Here is a 20,567-nt window from a genome sequence, read left to right as displayed (position 1 = left end):
TCAGCTAAAACCCCACTCTGTGCAAGAAGCCTTGTCCATTCTCCTTAATGTTAGTGTCTTCTACCTAAGATTATCCCTAATTTTTATTCTCCTAAACACCTTGTTTACACTTAGTTCTTGTTGTTGTTTGCATTTTGTCATTCCATTTGGATTTTGAGCTTCTTAATGGCAGAGATATTTTTTTTTTTAATACTCTATTCTTAGCACAAATTCTGACACATAGTAGGCCCTTAATAAATGCTTGTTGACTCAACTTGGGCTTTCCAAATTCTGGAATTTACAAAAACAATGTCATCAACAATAGCAAAAAGAAACAAAAGAGTTAAAGATTCTCATTGGCTCAGTATTCTAAATTGTAATTATTGAAAAATGTGTGATTAGTTAAAAATTTAGGCATGTAGGCTAGTGCCTTATTTTTGCACAAAAAGAATAAAAACATAATTTTTTAAAAGTCCAAGAATTACTATTTGACAAGATATATATATATATATATATATATATATATATATATATATATATAGGGGGGTGTGGGTGTGTGTGGGTGTGTGTGTGCAAGGGTGTGCACACTTTCAACTCAAAGAAAATATGAATGAATGTCTTTTTGTCTTGGGCAGTACAATTTCTAAAATACAAATCAGAATCAAACTAGTGAGTACTTAACTCTGTAGACCAAGCTGCTTTCTTAAGCAATGAAATTCAAGTTCAGTTTGTACTCTAAAGTAAATCTTGAATCTCCTTTTTGAGCCTCTGTTGGCATCTTTTTTTTTTCATGCACCATCTGAGCTGACTCAGAAATCATCAACAAAACATCACCACTTCTAACAAAATTGTCTGGACACCACATATCTCTACGTCCATCATCTGTACAACTTTTTTTGGGGGGCGTGGTAGAAAGGGAATGATGTCAAATATCAACACAGTCAGATGGTGTTATTGGAGCTACCAGCTGCACTATGATAATAGATACAACAGGTACTCCCACAGAGCACATTTTTACCAAGAGATTTTTTTGTTAATATTATGTTCCTTGTGATTTTTAAATCTCTATTCAGAACAACAATTCATGTTGTTCTGAAATGACTGGCTTACTCTATGTCTAATGTAAAGGAGCTGTTGAATTATTGTGGTTTTGTAGCTATTGACAAAATTTAAAGTTAAGGATGATTCTTTCAACTTTTTTCAGTTTTCCAAGAATAGCCTGAAAGGTATTTGAGATGCTTCTTACTCATGACAGGGCTTCTTCTCTCAGCAATGGAACCAAGTGAAATTAAGGAATGAAAAAACATGACCCAATTCTACTCCAGAAATGAATGGATGTAACCACCCAGGTCACATTACATATATACGGTTTCTTAGAATAAGATTATTCACTTTCAGGTGTAAGGCAGGAATAATGCTAATTGTCTTCACTGAAAATTCCTTCTGATGCTAAACAGAATGTGAAGATAACCTTAGATTATTGGAGAAAAGTTAACCTTGTGGTCAAGTACACATGTTCTAAGTGACTAGATTAGCTAGTCATTGCTACATAGCTATATTGTTACATCTCTACCCTGGGTACTTTTTGTCTCTCTATTTAACCAGCCTACTGTTTTAAGCTGCTGTAAGATGGTAAAATCCTCCCACGTGTTTTGCATGAATGATCCTCATTTCATTTGCTAATCTTTAACATACTATTAAGCATTCTCTTCTGAGGCAGCAATACATATAAATTTTAGCTTTAAATAAATTTTAAGATACTGAGTGTTGGGAGCAGCAAAGACAACAGCAATATCAAAATCGAATTTCATTTGAATTTGGGGCAAACCATGAAACACATTTGTTTTGCCATTTCTTGATTTGTTTGGGTTAAAATGGCCTTGGTTTTGACAGAAAGGGAATGTCAACATTTGTACGGTATCTTCAGAACCTACTGAAGATTTTGACTAAGTTCCTACTCTATTACCATATTTCTCAAGAGCCTTTGGCAAATTGAATCCAGTTTGTAAAAACTCATCAGTTCTGCACTGAGCTTTTGCCAGTCCCACGTCTTCAAATTAATCACACACTAAAGTAAACTTTGCTCAGTGTTTGAACTGGCAATACTCATACTCAGTAGTAGTATGGAATATTGCGATTTAAAATCACCGAGTTCAAAGAACTTTTATCTTTGCCTTGATTTTACGCTTAAGTATTCCCATCCTTTATCCACAGTTAAGATTTGCTCAGGAATCCATCCAGAACATCATTTATGGCATGACAGAGAAAATATTTCTCCCAGTCTTCTCTTTATTCATTCAATCTTTCATATGTTGTTCTGGGAACAACCACATAGCAATTGACAGTGGTGGTAACAATGACACCACCATAAATTTCTATACTATTTTTTTCATTTCACAAAGTACTCATATACATATCACATACATATATACATATAATTTCATTTGAACCTCACAAGCATAGACAAGGACAGATATTTGAATCCCACTTTAGAAAGGAGAGAATTGAAGCTCAGCATGGTTTAATGACTTATTTAAGGTCAGATGGCAAGTCAAACATGGCTCTGATAGTCAAATCCAGGTCTTTGATTCCAGATTTAGTTGGTTGTGTTTTGTTTTTCTTCTTAAATAAAACATGCAGACCCTCTGTTCTCCAAATCTGGACAGAGACTGACTTTGAAAGAAAAGAGACTGATTTAGAAAATAGCATGGTCTATTGCAATACATGATGGCTTCATATCTGGAAATCGTCAGAATTTTGTCTTATTTTGTTTTGTTCCAGTTTGTGTGATTTTAGACAGGACCCTTAGCCACAATCTGTGTCAGCTTATCTCCCTCCCCTATATGTAAAATAGGGATTCTGTATTTAAATAATTATTTATGTCATATGTTTTCCATGTTTATTTTTGGTATAGTGTTTAGAGAGCTGCTCTTAGAGCTAGGAATAAATGAGTTTGAATCCAGCTTCTGACATTGGCTGTGTGACTTTGGGTAAGGCACTTAGCCTCTCTCTTGGCATTTTAAGAAACTCCAGAACTGTAAAGAACAGAGCAAGTGCTTTCCTCCATTGGTGGAGGGTGATTTCTCATCTGGGAGTTTCTTACATTAAAGGGTAGTCTTTCTTATATTAATGGTCCAGTCTTTATCCCTATCCTTACTTTTAGCACAATTAAGTAAGACTGCCTACCAATCTGGCAGAATATTCATAGCTGAAATATTTGCTCTCACAGAACCAACAAGCTGCCTCTCTTAGTCCTACATCCCTGGGCAAGTTCACTAGTGTAGGCCTTTGTGCCAAAAAGATTAAGTTGCTATATAAATTCATATTACTTCTATTAGATACCAACCTCCATGAAAGTAGGTAGTTTGAAATTTTGTATTTTCCCTAGCCCTTACTGGATTTTACTTACTCACATTAAGCACTTCATGAATGTGAATTGAATTGAATTTAATGATTGGGAGAAACCCTTCTTATATGGCATGGAATTCTTTCTAGTTCTTTCATCTTCTTTTTGCTGTCACTATCTTTTTTCCATTGTCCCATCCCCATCCCCTGGCCAGAAAAGCAGATTTAGTGGTGAAATTCTCTCTCCTATTCCTAAATAGTGACCATTTTCACACTTCTCAAATTATGGAAAAGGTAATTTCTCTTTCCTTGATCTAAAGGTAAAATAAAATCTCTTCCAACTTGGGAGAGATTATTATGAACCTGAAGGTCCTTTTCAGCTGTAAAATTCAGAATTCTGTATAAAGAAGGATAATAAGGTAGAAGAATTAATGGTTTTAAACTTTTACTTGAGTGAAAAATGATTTTTCAAACTTTTTGTAAATGACGTCTTTCATTTAGGAATATTCATTTAATTATTTATTGTCTCTCTCTCTCCTTTTTTTTTCTGTTTCTCTACTATAAAGCTTCATTCCGACTTAGACAAAGGAGTGGGCAGCGTAAAATACACCCTCTCAGGAGATGGAGCTGGCACAGTTTTTACCATTGATGAAACCACAGGGGATATTCATGCCATAAGAAGCCTTGATCGAGAAGAAAAACCTTTCTATACTCTCCGTGCTCAGGCTGTGGACATACATACCAGGAAGCCCCTGGAGCCTGAATCAGAATTCATCATCAAAGTGCAGGACATTAATGATAATGAGCCAAAGTTCTTGGATGGACCTTATGTTGCTAGTGTCCCAGAAATGTCTCCAGTAGGTGAGTAAGAAAATGAAAATTCTCTTAGCTACTGCTCACTTCTCTTTAACTTGAGTATCCTACATCTCAGATTTAATAGCTAAAATATAAGTTGCAAGACAGAATAATACTGTGCTGAACACACAAATATTTTCATTTATCAGTTTAATTTGTTGTTGTTGTTGTTGTTGTTGAACTAGGGGTCTTCTTCCCCACCCCAGCTATCCTATTTTAAAGATATTATTGGGATATACCCCAATAAACCTTTCTCACTAACCTGTTGGTTACATAATGTTTTTGCATAAATTCATAGAATGAATCCTTTTGTTAAGTTTATGAAGTGGAATGAATAATATCTTTCTGCATATTAAACCAACTGAAGTGATATATGGCCATATGTGTGTGTATGCTTGCATGTCGGTGTTAAAGGTCTTTAAAGTTCTATTTGATGAGCCAGTCCTGGGTAGGACTGCTTGCAAGGACTTTCACAGTTCTTCCTACCACAAAGTAGTGGTTCTAGGTAATTTTTTTTTTCTCTTTGCTTAGGAAAACATAGAAAGTATTGGTGATAGCTACAACTACAAGACAGTAGCTTTTTGTTCAAACTAGAAAAAAAAACAATAGCACAGCAAGTTCACATGCAGATTCTGGGAGAAGAGGAAAAGAAAAGATCCTTTCTTCTTTAATAGGGAACACTTTATAGTATGCTTTGGAGCTAGAAATGACAATTTAGGACATTGGGGGCTTACTGGTTTCTCTCACTATTTAGCATCAAATGCCTTCTAAATAGACAACTTTTGTGGCCTCTCCAGGGACATTATAGTCACCACACAAAAAATGTATATGTCTGCATCAAAATTTACTTGTCTCGAATTGGGTATAATCATTTACCACATCTTTGGTCTCAGATGGGGAATACAGATGCTTGCTTTAAAAATAGATCCTCTCGGGCATATACAGTAGGGGACATGTTGCTTGTAGGTATCTCTGGATTTGGATAAATTGCTGAGTCCAACAATATAAGTATTAGAACTTGGGCAGCAGGTCCGTAAAGAAAGTAGTAGCCTTAACTTTCTTTAGATATACATAATTTACCAATAAACATAGGCAATTACTCTGAAACCTTAGCGATTTCTGTGAAGCAATATGTTAAATGATTTATTCAGGGTCACACAGTCTACACAAATACATACATGTCAGAGACAAGACTTAAACTCAAATTTCCTGACTGACATTGGCTCTTTAGACATCATGCTGCTCCTCCTTCTCTTCCTCCTCCTCCTCCTACATCTCTCTCTCATGCGTACACTCTCTCTCCCTCATGTGTGCATATATATTTATAAATGTACATATAGATAGCATGTTTCTAAAAGTTAGAATAATGCAAATATACATTTTAACCTGTTAACACAAGTTTCTTTCTGGTTCTTATAGACAGGAAGTCATCTTTATATTCCCAAATGATATAGCAATCCCTTATCTAGGACTTGGGTAGTTTCTTCCTTTAAGTCATTGTTTTACACTTGAGAACAACTGACAATTTGTTATATGAAAGAAAACTTAAGTATACTACTTCTCAAATTATCATCTTAGAAGGTAATTTAAAAAAACCCACAACAAATGAAAGCTTAATATATGAAAGGGGATTTGAAGAGATATCTCATCAATTAATTGATGTGGGGGTGGGGTATGTGAAAAAAAAAAGACTTGGAAATCTTTCTTCAGGAATTTTCAATATTATTACTCTCATGGCATATAAATGGCTCAACAGGCTAATTCAGAGACCTGAAAAAATTACTCCCTTGCAATGGAAGAATCTTGGTGATTATGTTGATTTTAAAACTAGATTTTAATCACCTGGGGCTTTTTTTTCAAGTCTTAGCTTCCACTCTGAGTCTCTGAGTGAGGTAACCCTGCTTTAAAAATGGGGAAATCATTATCTGAGCCTGAATCCCTCTACTTATTTCAAAGCTAACTTTTCTGTCCTTGTTCAGTGCATTCACCAGCCACAGCTACTTATTTATCACTTCCTAAGCTATGATTTCAAATGTAAGTGTGAACAATTGCTAAAATTTCCGAACTCTGAAAGTCTTCAGATGACTCTTGCTGCCCTTATAACCATACAATACATTTAATGAAGATTGTGCAGACTATCCCGAGGGCATAGACATCTTCTTGGCTATGGGAGGTGTCACATGGATTTACCTCAAATGTATTAGAAATTGTGTATGTGACCTTATCAGGTATTCAGAGATCATATCATCTTTATGATCTTAGAAAGAGTTTCAGAAGCGTTCACTTAGTTTTAAAACTGCAGGCCTAAAAGCCTAGTGTCTGTTTCAGGCTCTCTCTCTGCCTTTACGTCTCAGTCTCTGTCTCTCTCTGTCTCTCTGTCTCTGTCTGTGTGTCTATCGCTCCTTTTTATTATTCCTAAAACTCTCACATACACTATTTTCAATAGATAGCTCTATTCCTTAATGTACAGCAGCAGCAGTTGGCTGGCATTGTGACCATCTGCAGACGTGTTTTTAAAAGAATTATTTGTGCCTTATAATTTTTTTTGGGGGGGGAAAGACACATGGATAATTTCTCAGAGCAAAAATAAATCTGAAATCTCATTTTAGCAAAATTTAGCAACAAATTTCTGAAATATCATTTTAAAAGATAAATTGATTAATTCAATTCTGTACATATTTCCAGGAGGTCAAACTATTGTCATTAGATATGAAAGCAAAACAAGATATATTGTATTATTAAAATTCATTTACAGGGGCAGCTAGGTGATAGAGCATTGTCCCTAGAGTCAGGAGGACCTAAGTTCAAATCCAGTCTCAGATACTTGACACTTACTAGCTGTGTGACCCTGGGCAAGTCCCTTAACTCCAACTGCCTTTAAAAAAAAAAAGGAAAAAGAAACAAAAATCATTTACAGTAAGGATATTAACTTAAAATCGGTTTGCTAATTAGAAAAAGTACAGTCTGATCACTTAAATTACCCTTGTATTAGGCCAAATGAAAACAGGCAAAATGAAAGCAAAGTGAAAGCAAAAAATTATCTAAAATTAGCCACTATTATAGTAGTAACAAAAGAGAAGAAAAAAGCTGTTTTGTGGTATTTTAATTTAAAAAATATTTAAATGTAAATGATTTCTTTGTTTTAAAAACAAAACAGTGACTTTAGGATTTAGTTCAACTGTATAATTAATTGATAATAAACATTATCAACATATATTATCATCATATAACATTTATCTGGTTTGTATCTGAAGTACAGATCTGGTTATCACACACTCTGCTGTGGTATGGAATTCACTATATAACTATGTCATATTGTACTTCATCCTTGTAGGGTTATAGAAAAATCAGAAGTCATATACTAAAGCACCATTTCACCAAAGCATGTACAACATGGAAGTAAATTTTCAATGTTGTCATATTCCTTATAAGAAGAATTTGAAAGTGGTTCAGTAATCTTGTAAATCACAGGAATAGTTATTTTTTCCTACATAGATGTGACTTGTGGTGTCTAATAGTATAGAATCTTCTAAAAAGTTTCATTTTGTAACTTCTTTTTGCAGTATATTTGATTCAAGGGAACAGTACAAGAATCGGAATATGTGGAGAATATTCCATGAATTAGCAGTCATTATATAAACATTATATATAAATGATGAATAACTATTTTGGCATTGCATAAAATGATTTTTTCTTTAAATGATCAAATAATAGAGGATACAGAGTGCTTACTACTACAAGTTGTGAAACATGAGTTAACTGAATTGTTGAGAGTCCAGCACTGAAGTAGAGCCTCTTTGTTAGTCTTGACTTTCGTTCCAATCTCAGATCCATGTTTCACCGTTGGCAAAAACCTACCTCTTTGGATATCCTCCAAGACAAAAGTTTCCTTGACTAGGATAGATTAATCTATATCTATATCTATATCTCTATCTCTATCTCTATCTCTATCTCTATCTCTATCTCTATCTCTATCTCTATCTCTATCTCTATCTCTATCTCTATCTCTATCTCTATCTCTACCTCTACCTCTACCTCTACCTCTACCTCTATCTCTACCTCTACCTCTACCTCTACCTCTATCTCTATCTCTATCTCTATATCTATATCTATATCTATATCTATATCTATATCCATATCCATCTCTATCTCTATCTCTATCTCTATATCTATCTATATGTGTATATATATGCATATGTGTGTGTGTGTGTGTGTGTGTGTGTATACATATAATACATACATATATTCCTACAGTTTGGGAAACCAACATTGACATCGCAGAATAAATTTCCTCACGTAAACACAACCTGGAATTGGCTTGACTGTCCTGTAGTGAATAATTACGGTGTTATGAAAGTGTCTAAAAGGCAAGAAATACAAAACAAAATTTGATGGCAGTACAGAGGGGTAAGTGGTAGTGGAAGGAATTTCAGTCAGATAATACATTATTTCTTAAGTAACTACTATGTGCCTTATCTTGTGCTAAGTACTAGGAGTACAAAGAAAGGAAAAATACAGTCCTTATTCTCAAGAAGTTCAGTCTGATGGAGTAGAAAACATACAAAAGCTATGTATAAATAGGATATATTTGGGGTAAATTTAATAAATTGGAGATAATCTCAAAGGGAAGGCCCTAAGATTAAGGTGGGCTTCTTTTAGGAGGTATAATTTTAGCTGAGACTTGAAGAAAGTGAGGGAAGCTAGGAGGCAAAGAGGAGAGATTTCCAGTTATGACAAGATCTTCTTATTTCTCTCTTAAAGAAAAAAAAAACATGATAACATAATTCACTCCAACTCAAAATCACTTCTGATAGCCACCATTTTGAAGTGGTAATAATTCCCATTCTATACCTCTTCAAAAAAGAGCTGTAAATATTTTGTACCTGCTTAGAGTTCATTTTGCTGAGGACTAATCTCTTCCTTTAATCTATCTCATTAATTCCCCCTCCTCTCTTGTTCCTTTCCTCTGCTGTTTCTTCATTGAGTGAAGAGTGTTTCTGTACCCAAGAATCTGTGTTTATATTTTTCCTTCTTTTGAACAATTCAGAAGAGAATGAGGTTCAAGTATCAGCTCTGCCCCCATTACTTCTTCCTTATTTGTATAACGTTTAATTGTCCATCATTATTATGTGAGATAATTTTCCTTAACCTTCTAGTCCTTTTCCCCACATCCTGTATTTCTCTTCCCCTCTCTTTCTATTCATTTCTTAAGGTCATCAACACTCCTAGGCCTTGTCTACTTGGACTTCCTCTATAATCCCTGATGACAGTTGGGTTCAGAGGGGATTTAGATCATCTCCCCATATTTAAATGCAAGCAGACTATCCTTGTTTAGTCCTATATCATTGTTCATTCATGTTTACTTTTTTATATTTCTCTTTACTTTTGTATTTGAACTTCATTTTATCCATAATACTTGAAAGTACACTACTCATTAAAGATCTATTCCTCCACCCACCCCCGCCCTTGTAGCTTGTATCTCAGTTTTCCTGAGTAAATTGTTATTTACTTCTAAGGCCATAATATTTGCCTTTTGAAATTTTTTTTCAAGTTATTTGACCCTTTATAGTGGTGATCATTAATTCATGTGTGATCCTGACTTTGGCTCCTCAGTACTTAAATTCTTTCTTCCTGCTCCATGTAGTATTTTTTTTTTAACTTGGGAGCTTTAGAATTTGGCTGTGTTATATCTGGGAGTTTTCATTTGGAGGTTATGTTCAGAATCCTACAGGTGTTTTCTATTTCCACTTTACCATCTGGTTCTAAGAGCTTTCTTTTAAAAGTTCTCGAAATGGGACTTCTAGGCTTTAGTTTTGGTCATGGCATTTAGAAAGGCCAATGATTTTTAAATTTTTTTCTTCTCAATCTGTGTTCCATGTTGTTGTTTGGACAAGGTTTTATCCCCACTTGCCAAGCTATCAATTCTTTTTTTCAATTCTTTCCCCCCCCAAAGCTCTCATTCTTTTTCCACTATTTTTTTCCCTCAAGCACTCTCATTTTATTTATAAAAAATCTTTTAGCTCTTTTTAAAGTGGTTCATCTCTTCCAAGAGTACTCATTGCCTTTTCCCCAAGTTTTGTTGCTCTCTGAGGCTTTCCTTGTAAATATTTTGGTGTCATGCTCTCCTTCTGAGTTTGTGTCTTGAACTGCCCTGATCCCATAATGGTTCTTTATGGTGTTTCTTTTTTCTCATCCTTCCACTCTGCTTCCTGACTTCAAATTTGATGTTGTCTACCACACTTCTATAGGGGAAGTCTGCACTGATACTGTGGCTGCTTTCTTGGGGGTGGTTGAAGTTCTGCTATTCTAGGATCACAGGGAGAGGCTGGGGATCTACAATCTTTCAATGCTTCAAAAGTGGTCTAATGCAGGGCAAAATCTGTTTTCTGGACCCTTAGTCTGAGGACTATTGGTACAGAGCAGCAGAATTGTATGCTTCCCTTTGGTCTGAAAATTTTGTCCTAGTTATTGCTTTGTTGGCTTGGTGGATGTTGGAACCAAGACCCAGCTCTCTTCCTTAATTCTGAGCCTCACCACTGTTGCTACCTTCTGATCTTCCTTTCTCAGGAGAAAATGCAGGGTCTCCCTGTCAAGAATGCTATCCCCGTGTGCAGTTCTCAGTATGCCCTATATCTGTGATCCAGAAATGGGTAGTGAGTGACAGAGGTGCCAGTTTGCATCTGTCCCCATCACAGTATCCCAATACGGGTCTAGGACCTCTTCCTGCCCTGTGCATAACCTCTCCTGAGTTGCTGGAGTGTCCCAAAACCTGTGAGGTCCTGCACTGTCACTAGTACTAGTATCCGCAGACATCCCTGTCAGGGATATTCTGAGCTTGGCTGGACAAATTATTCACTGCATTTTCATCTGTATTTCCCCAACAAAATTCATTCTGGTGCATATTCTAGATCTGTTTGGAGGAGTTTGGTGGAAGGAAGCTCTCCATGCTGCTTTCCACCACTCCAGTACCCTGGCTCTGCCTCCTCAAAAAGTACCAAATGAGCAATCTTTAGACAAGAGAGACAATTCAAGGCATCCCCAAAAGACTTTTTTTTAATGGAAGTGGCATCTGTGAGCAGAATCTTGAAGAAAGACAAAGAGGATGAGAATTGAAGATAAGGAGAACATGCATTTTAGACATGAAGGACAGCCGGGAGTCTGGGTGGCAAGTAGTTCACAGCTTCCATAAGTCAGGGGCATCTATAAACAAAAAAATTTTAAGTTACTCTTTTAATTTATGTTCTAATTTGCCTTTTGGTTTTCATGGAATTTATGTATGTAGGTTGAGGTTTTCCTGACACATTTATATCTGAAATATCCTCTGTCAGAGAAGGAGGGAATTAACTGTCTTTATTGAGAGCATAGGAATCATGTGGTAATGTGTTTTTGAAGACCCCCTTGTGATAACAACACAGATATTAAAACAAAAACTCAATCTCAAACTTTTCCTTGTTTTTCAGGAAATGCCAAGTAGTAAGGATTCAGGTGGAGCGATGGGTGGGAAGCCAAATGCTTTCACTGCTCCTTAGAGCTCTTCTTCAGTAGGTTCTCTGCCTTCCTGGTAACACAACTGTATAAATTTGAGAGGAACTATGCACTTCAGTGAGGCTGAAAGTGAACGTTTTGTTTTGTTTTGTTTTTAGGCAATTGGGGTTAAGTGACTTGCCCAGGGTCACACAGCTAGTAAGTGTCAAGTGTTTGTTCTGAGGCCAGATTTGAGCTCAGGTCCTCCTGACTTCAGAGCTGGTGCTGTATCCACTGCACCACCTAGCTGCCCCCTGAAGTGAATGTTTACCACGCCTTCATCTTGGCAGCATAGTGCCAGATTTTCTTGGGGTTATCCTTTCTGCACTGACAAGGAACAGAAAAAAAATATATGTGGCTTCAAGGGTACTAAACATTGATCTTCAGGTAGTTGGCTGATGTATTCCTAGGTGATAGAGATCAGGAGCCCCAGCTACAGTTCATTTTCCTTCTCAGTGGGTACTCATTAGAAAGCTTTCTATCTATTTTGATTTAATTACCAATATATACTCCCCAACCCCCAGTCAGTAGCCTTAGGATCCAGGACCATAGATTGGGAACTTGCAAAGTGACCTCAGAAATTTTCTAGTCCAAGCTCCTCATTTTATATCTGATGAAATTGAGGTCCAGGGATTTGAAGAAATTCACATGCTTATTAGGTATCAGAGCAGGATTTGAACTCAGGTCACCTAAATCCAAAGTCATTTCTATTCGTACTATTTGTATACCACATTGCCTCTTCTATTCCATGTTCTTTTCTCTGTACCAGGCTCCTAAATATGACTGTCCTAAAGCAGTTGATTATACTGCATTTTCCAATGTAATTGGCTTAAAAAAAATCAAAGAAAACAAGAACTTCTTTTCCTTTGTCTTCTAGTGTTGTTTTTGTTTTGTTTTGTTTTGTTTTTTGTTTTGTTTTGTTTTTGGTTTGTAGGCCTCCGTTTACCCATATGTGTGGACACAAGGTGAGGATCTTTGAAACTCCTACAAATTATAGGATTGAGCTGTTGTTTTGAAGTCACAAAGTTTTATTCAGCACAACTGGTGAAAGTTGAGCAAGGCTTCCTGATCCCTGTGGTGTCAGCGGTTGCAGTGTTCACAGTATACAGAATAACCCAGAAGTCTAGAGTGGTAAGGGTTATGATTGTGTAAGAAGAGGACATTTTAGTATCACTCTGGATTACTGTATTTTTATTAGTGGTGTGCTTTCTATGGCAATACTATTGATAGGTTTTGTACAGCCATGAGAAGATCAAGGTAAGGATTGTGTGCATCCAGGTTCAGAGTGTCTCTAAACATAAAGCAGACAGTATTGATAGCTGCTTTAGTAGCCACTGATCAGCAGTAAATGTTAAAAATTAACAAGAAGTTGCTTTTTCCCAGCCTCTGAAAGACTCTAAACATTAAATATATTTTAGCAGGAGTTGCTTCTCGGGCCACAGAGTGCTTCTAAACATTAAACATATTTTAAAAGTATTACTTTTTTCCCAGCCTCCAAGTAGCTGTAAACATTAAATATGTTTTATAAAAACTGCTTTGCCAGCTAGTGGCAGAGTGGCTATGAACATCATTTTTCTTTAACACTGCCTTCCGGCAGTGGGACTCTTTTTTTTCACCCTATTTGCTCAATTCTATTTATACTTTGTACACAAAGGCAAGCAGGAGACTTCATTGGGGCACAGTTGTCTCTTGGTTTATGACAAGTCATCATCGCATAGCACTCTGCACCCATTAAGGTGCTGCTGATAACAGGCTCTAACTGAGTTTGGATTGATCATCTTGGCTGGTAAACGTGGATGCCATCTACATTTTCCATGATTCGTCTTTGTTCTTGCCTTGTAGGGTGCAAAATGCAGTGAGAAATAAAATTGAACATGAGCTATCTTTTGTAATAGGGTAAACTATTCCAAGAAATCAGATGCTGATGGATCATACAAATCCATCAGCTAGAAATAGCCTATCAAGAGTACAGACTAGAAAGTTAAGACAGAAATATTACTAAGAAAATAGAGCTCTTTAACACAACAAAATGGATGGCTTCCGGTCTATGTCCAAAATCTTTTTTTTTTGTGACAACATTTTCCAATGCCAAAAGAGATAAAAGGCATGTCTTTATGCAATGTTTTTAAAATCAATAGTAGTCATGGAAGCTAAGTTAATTATGCAGTGATCTATATCAGTCATTAAGAATATTGAAATAAATAGTTCAGCCACGCTACCGTCCATTTGCTCCAGAAGTAAAGGAGCAGTCTGGTTCTGGTTGTAAGAAATGCTGATTTTTCCAAGCTCTACTATATGACTTTTCCCCCAATGGTTCCCACTGTATTTATTATTAGCCTACATAGTACCAAATAAATATTAATGAGGGGCAAGAAACTTATCTATCATTGAATAGTCAGTCAAAAGACGGGGAAACAATTTTCCCTCAATAAGAGAGAAAACAATATTATGGAATGAGGGTAGTAAGGAAGATAAAAAAAATGTTTAAACCAAGTTTTTCACTCAGATATTGCCTCTTACAATTTGTCACATCAGGTTGTTCCTTAATTTTTTCCTTAATTTTGGATGAGTGTTAATTATTTTTAATGTGATAAAGGAAAGACATTTTTTTTATTTGCCCATGTTCATATGGCTAAAATATCATGACATTACATCCCATCCTATTTCTCTATGAGGCTCCTTCATGTTCCTCTCTTGTCTTCACAGATTTTATGTGTCTTTCAGGAAGAAGTTGAAGGAAAAGAATCCAAATGGGTTGTGATTCAAAGTAATAACAAACCATAAATTCATTCTGAATAAATGTATTTTACAGGGGGAAGAAAGGTTAGCAAGGCTATCTCAGAAAGGATAGATTGGGTCACAAAAAGGGGTGCTGTGGGTAACTCTATTCTTAATCCTCATATTGATGCTTTTCAAATGGAATAATCAAAGACTATCTTTTTACAAATGATTATCAAAAGTAAATAACAGAATATAATGTAATTGGTTTAACTGGCAACATTCTTCTCTGTCCCTCAGAAGAAAATCATGCTGGAACGAATTTCATGACCTTTAATAATTTTCAAAGTGCTAAAATATGATTAACTATAAAATCCACTTTTGAAAGACACATATAATGAACAACAGGTGGTGTTGAGTTTTTATTTTTTTCACTTTCTCAGTTTATTCCTGTGCTCACCTTTGACTGTAACTGATATCAGCATTACCCATATTAATAATGTTTAAAGGATACCATAGGGATAGTTAACCAGGAACAAGGTGGGAGGAGCTTATATCTTTTTTTCCAAAATTTTTAAAAAGCATCTTATCCGTCTTCATAAAGCAGATTTATTTAGCAGTAATGATCAATATTTTTTAAAATCCTGCTGATAAAAGAGAGAATAGACAATGAATTAGTATGAAAACATTTTACAACAAATTTCTCTAATAAAAATAAAATTTTCTCTTTTCTCAAAATATATACAGGACTGAGTCAAATTAATAAAAATAACAGCCATTCCCCAATTGATAAATTGTCAAGGGATAAGAGCAGGCAGTTTTCAGAAGAAGAAATCAAAGCTATATGTTGTCAAATGAAAAAATTCTCTAAATCACTATATAAATTAAAACAACTCTGACAGAAATAAAAAAAGTCTATTGAGTATGTGATGTTTGAATGAAAATATAGATTAGTTAAATAGAATTACCATCAAAGAGTCAAGGAGTTGGACAAAGTGTATATTTACTCTATTCTCCCTATTTACTTCTTTGTTTAAAGAGAAATTTCCTTTGGTTTCTTGTAATTAACACTAGTGTCAGAAAAAAAAAAAAAGAAATTATATGTGAATTTTACCAGCATACATAAATTCAGCATATTCTACCCTTTCTGTCAGGAACTCAATAATTCTCTCTGCTTCTCAGAAGGACAAAGCCAAGAAAGTCAAAAGGCCCTTACTAGAATGGACAAATTAATAATTTTTGTAACAGAGATATAAATATACTTCTAATTGATGAATAGATTTAATGCTTTCTATAGAATTTGGCAAAAATATGCTGTAATAAAATTACCATAATGAATGTTAAAAACTAAAAGCAAGTAAGCAAACAATCATCAACAACAAAAATAGTTCACATACATAGAAGTGCTTAGCTTCATGGAAGAAGATAACTTTGACCAGTGTTTCAAGGATGAAAGAGTCATAGTTTAATAGACAGAAAAGCAAGGATGTTCTGTTAATGGAGATGGCCTGGGAGAAATCTTGAATTTAAGAGTGAAAAGTAGAAAATAGCAGAAAATAGTATCCACCTGGGAGGATGACATAGTAGTTCAGAAATGTAGGAAATGACTAAGAAATGACTGGATACTTGGAGGTTAGATTTGAGTTGCACAATATCTTGGAACTATTAAATAATTTCAAGGTGATGAAAAAGCCATAGAATTATTTCTGCCCTCATCTTTATAATTGAAATATGGGATATAGGGTGGATAGCTCTAAGTCTGCCTTCTACAAAAAATGTTTTTCAAAGTTATGGATTTGACATCTGAGGTTTGCTTCAGAAAGATGATATGTGTAGGAAACAAAGAATCAAGGTAGTGTGCAAATATTGTTTATTATAAGCATAGAAATTACTATTTCATTGGAGATATATATGTATATATGTATATATATATATATATATATATATACGTATATATGTATATATATATATATATACATATATATATGTAAAAGTACCAATTTTATTCAAAATTGTTACCAGCTAGCCCTTTAATGGCTATTATGTAGTAATCTTTTTCACAACTAGATACATGAAATGCACTTTATTGAAACCTATTCCCTAACAATTTCCCTGGATTTGTGTCATAATCTAACATGGATTTTTTTCCCTCCTTTTTGTAAAGCTTGTGTTATACAGTGTAAAGCGCTGTCTTGACACCAAAGAGACCTGGGTTCCTGTCTTGTCTTTGACACGTAGACTAGCATATGAACCTGGGGAAGTTACTTACCATACTAGTTATACAGATTTTTGTAAGACTATTAGGTATAAGGAATGTGCTGTTCTGAATTTTTAAAGGAAATGTTCTCCTCAGGAGTGTCTTCCACTAATGAAATCATTACTCTATCAATATTTAGATAGATAGATAGATAGATAGATAGATAGATAGATAGATAGATAGATAGCCAACCAACCACCAAGATAGATAGATAGATAGATAACTAATTTTATTATTTATACATGTGGAATAGATAGATATTAATCATACTTTAAAGTGAAATAATGATTGTTATAGCACTTTTATTTCTGGGCTTCAGTTAAGTCAGATACTCACTACTAACAACATCTTTTATTCAATATTCTTGCCTGTGTAACAACATATTAAGGGCATACCTAGATTTTGGCCAAGCTTTTGATAAAGTAAGTCATACTCATAAAAAGACTCTTAAGTTGATGACAACACAATCAAATGGATTCGGCATTGGTTGGATGGCCAGACTCAATGAAAACTTGTCATTGGCTCAGTTTCAAAAGAGTAGGAGCTCTCTAGTTGGGTTCTCCAGGGATCTATAATTGGCTCTGAGCTAACTTTTTTTACAAAAATCTGTGACTTAGGTAAAGGCACAGATTACATGTTCCTCAAACTTTCAATTAACACAAAAATGAGAGGGATTTCTAGGACACTGGAAAACAGAGTCAGGATCTAGAAGGACTTTGTATCAAATCTAATAAATTGAAATTCAACAGGGACAAATGCAAACTTCTGCATTTGGGGAAAAAGCCAGCTCCACAAATATAAGACTGAAGAAGCATAGATAGAGAGTGGTTATTCTGAAGAGGATCTCAGGCTTCTAATGATCAGAAAGCTCAGTATGAATCAGCATTATGATATGACAGACAGAAGAGCCAATGTCATTTTGGGCTACATTAGGAAGTGTAATGTTTCTGACAACAGAGAGGTGATAATCCCACCAGATTCTGCCCTTGTCAGGCCTCATCTGGAACATTACGTTCAGTTCTAAGCATACTGTAAAAAGAACTTTGAGAAGCCAGAGAGTATCCAAAGAAAGAGAACCAAATGGTGAAAGACCTTGAGTTGACAACATCTAAGAACTGATATGTTGAAGGAACTGGGCGTTTTTGACTGTAAGAAAAGGAAAGAATATTCATGGAGGTCATGATAGTTGTGATCAGGTATCTAAAAGATTGTCATGTGGAGATGTGTTATGTTTAGCACCAGAAGATAGCGCCAGGAGAAATGGGTGTAAGTTGCAAAGAGGCCAATTTAGGCTTAATTTCAGTAAATAAACATCCTAATGATAAGAGCTGCCCCAGAGTAGGATGACTTGTCTCAATAGTTAGTGGATTCCCCTTGCTTGGAGACATGCACACAGCCACTGTACAGCCACCTTTCTTGTGGTGTTACACTGAGGAGCTCTTCATGTTTGGGTTGAAGTGGATGGCTACTGAAATTCTGTGGTTTCTCAAATTCTGTGATTCTGTTACAAGAATCTAACAGTGAAATGGCAGAACCTTATGAGTCATGTATATCCATAAAAATGTATGAAAAATATAGAACTGGAATGTACAGAAATATTAAAGTTGATGCTGTGGATAGAGACCTGAATTTGGTTTCAGGAAAACCCGAGTTCAAATATATCTTTATGCAGCCAGAGCTATGCAACCCTAGACAATCAAACCTATTGCTGCCTCAGTTCCCTTATCTGTAAAATGGAGGTAATAATAACACCTACCTTCTAGGGTTGATGTAAGAACAAAATGAAATAGTACCTTTAAAGCACTTTGCAAAAGTTTAAGTAATATATAGATATCAATAATAAGTATATATTTTTACCATGAAATTATTATTATGATAATTGGATGATTATAATAATGGTTTTTCAAAAAGGAAATTAAGCAATTGATTGAAGTGACTGGAGCTAGAAAAGGCTCACTTACAATATGGTAATGTTGACTTTGTATTGTTATTCAATCCTGTCATTCCTGCTAATACACTACCAGCCTATAGCCTGTGAGATAGCTTATTTCTTGTCCTAAGATCCATTCTGTCTGTGACAGTAAATACCACCAATAGTTTCTTTCAACTGTTGTTTCTGTAGTTTATTGAAAATTTCATATTAGCTTTATTTGACTGCTATATGCTTATCTGTGCTGCCTTGGGATAACCTTGTTAAAAAAAAAAAGAGATTATTTTCCTCTCATGTATTCTCAGTGTTATGCACTGCTGCCCTACACAGCTAATATTTTACAACTCCCCAGTGAAGCACTTCACTTTTAGAAATTATTTATTATGATTTATTCGTTGACTTACCCATTCTTTAGGAATAGATTGTTTAGTTTTCAATTAATTTAGTTTATGTTTCTATGGCCCTTTGTTGAATAGAATTTTTATTACATTACAATTTGAAAAGGATGCATTTAATATTTCTGCATTTCTGCATTTTCTGCATTGTAAAGTTTTTATGCCTTGTTACGTGGTCAATTTTTGTGTAGGCTGTGTACCACAAGGGGAAAGAAAATTGCATTCTTTTCTATTCCCATTCAATTTTCTCCAGAAGTCTATCATATCTAACTTTTTCTAAAATCTATTTATCTCTTTCACTTCTTTCTTCTTTATTTTTGTTAGAATTATCTATTTCTAAGGGGGGAAAGTTGAAGTCCCTCATTACTATAGTTTTACTGTCCATTTCCTCCTGTAACTCATTTAACTTTTCCTTTAAGAATTTGGATGCTATATTATTTGGTGCATATATGCTTAGTATTTCTATTACTCTATTGCCTAAGGTACCTTTCAGCAAGATGTAGTTTCCTTCCTTGTCTCTTTTAATTAGATCTACTTTTGCTTCTGCTTTGTCTGAAATCATGATTGTTGCCCCTGCTTTTTTTTTTAATTTCAGCTGAAACATAATAGATTCTGATTCAGCCTCTTAATTTTGCTCTCACTGCTTCAAATGTGTTTCTTGCAAACAACAAATTGTCAGATTCTGATTTTTAATCTATTCTGCTATCTGCTTCTGTTTTATAGGTGAGTTCATCTCATTCACATTTATAGTTATGATTGCTAACTATGTTTCCCTCCATCCTATTTTCCCTCTGTTTTGCTTTCTCTCTTTTTCCTTTCATCTTCTCCCTCCTCAAAAGTCTGCTTTTTTTTTCAGATCATTGCCTCCCTAATTCTGTCTTCCCTTTGATCAGCCCCTTCCCTTTCTCTTATTCCCTTCCATTCCTACTTCCCTGTAATATACACAAATAAGTGTGTATCTTTTTTCCCTCTTGGAGCCAATTCTAATGAGAGTAAGGTTCAAGTATTGCTCATCACCACCCCCACCATCTTTCCCTTTACTATAAAAGTTCTTCCTTTCATACCACTTTTATATGAGATAATTTGTCCCATTCTATCCCTCTCTTTTCCCTTCTCCCAGTGTATCCCTCTTTCTCTTAAATTTATTAATTTTTCCTTACTTGTTTTTAAATCATTCCATCATGGTGAACTCTATGTATAGTCCTTCTAACTACCCTAATACTGATAAAGTTCTTAGGAGTTACAAATATCATTTTCCTGTCTAGAAATGTAAACAGTTTAACTTCTTTGAATCCCTTATGATTACTCTTTCCTGTTTACCTTTTTATACTTCTCTTGAGTCTTCTATTTAAAAGTCGAATTTTCTACTTAGCTTTAGTCTTCTCATCAGGAAAGTCATCTATTTCATTAAATATAAATTTTTCTTCTTGAAGGATTATGCTCAGTTTTGCTGGGTACGTTATTCTTAGTTGTAATTGCAGCTCCTTTGCCCTCCACAGTATCACATTCCAAGCCCTCTAATCTTTTAAAGTGGAAACTTCTAAATCTTGTGTTATCCTGGCTG

The 20,567-nt window shown here is 35.0% G+C and overlaps 1 protein-coding gene across 2 annotated transcripts in view; it reads left to right on the top strand.

Annotated features, from left to right (window-relative positions):
• Window positions 1-20,567, top strand: part of CDH12 (cadherin 12) — a 1,313,162-nt gene that overhangs the window by 1,014,719 nt on the left and 277,876 nt on the right. For both annotated transcript variants that reach the window (XM_021000534.1, XM_021000535.2), the window contains one exon: window positions 3,891-4,185. In XM_021000534.1, the coding sequence (XP_020856193.1) occupies window positions 3,891-4,185 (295 nt within the window). The remainder of the gene's footprint in view (window positions 1-3,890; window positions 4,186-20,567) is intronic.

This window comes from Phascolarctos cinereus, unplaced genomic scaffold (genome assembly GCF_003287225.1).
Source record: "Phascolarctos cinereus isolate Bilbo 61053 unplaced genomic scaffold, phaCin_HiC Scaffold_4;HRSCAF=312, whole genome shotgun sequence".
Classification (NCBI taxonomy): Eukaryota; Metazoa; Chordata; class Mammalia; order Diprotodontia; family Phascolarctidae; genus Phascolarctos; species Phascolarctos cinereus.
Note: the sequence above shows the minus strand (reverse complement) of the source record. Positions and strands in the feature narration are given on the sequence as shown.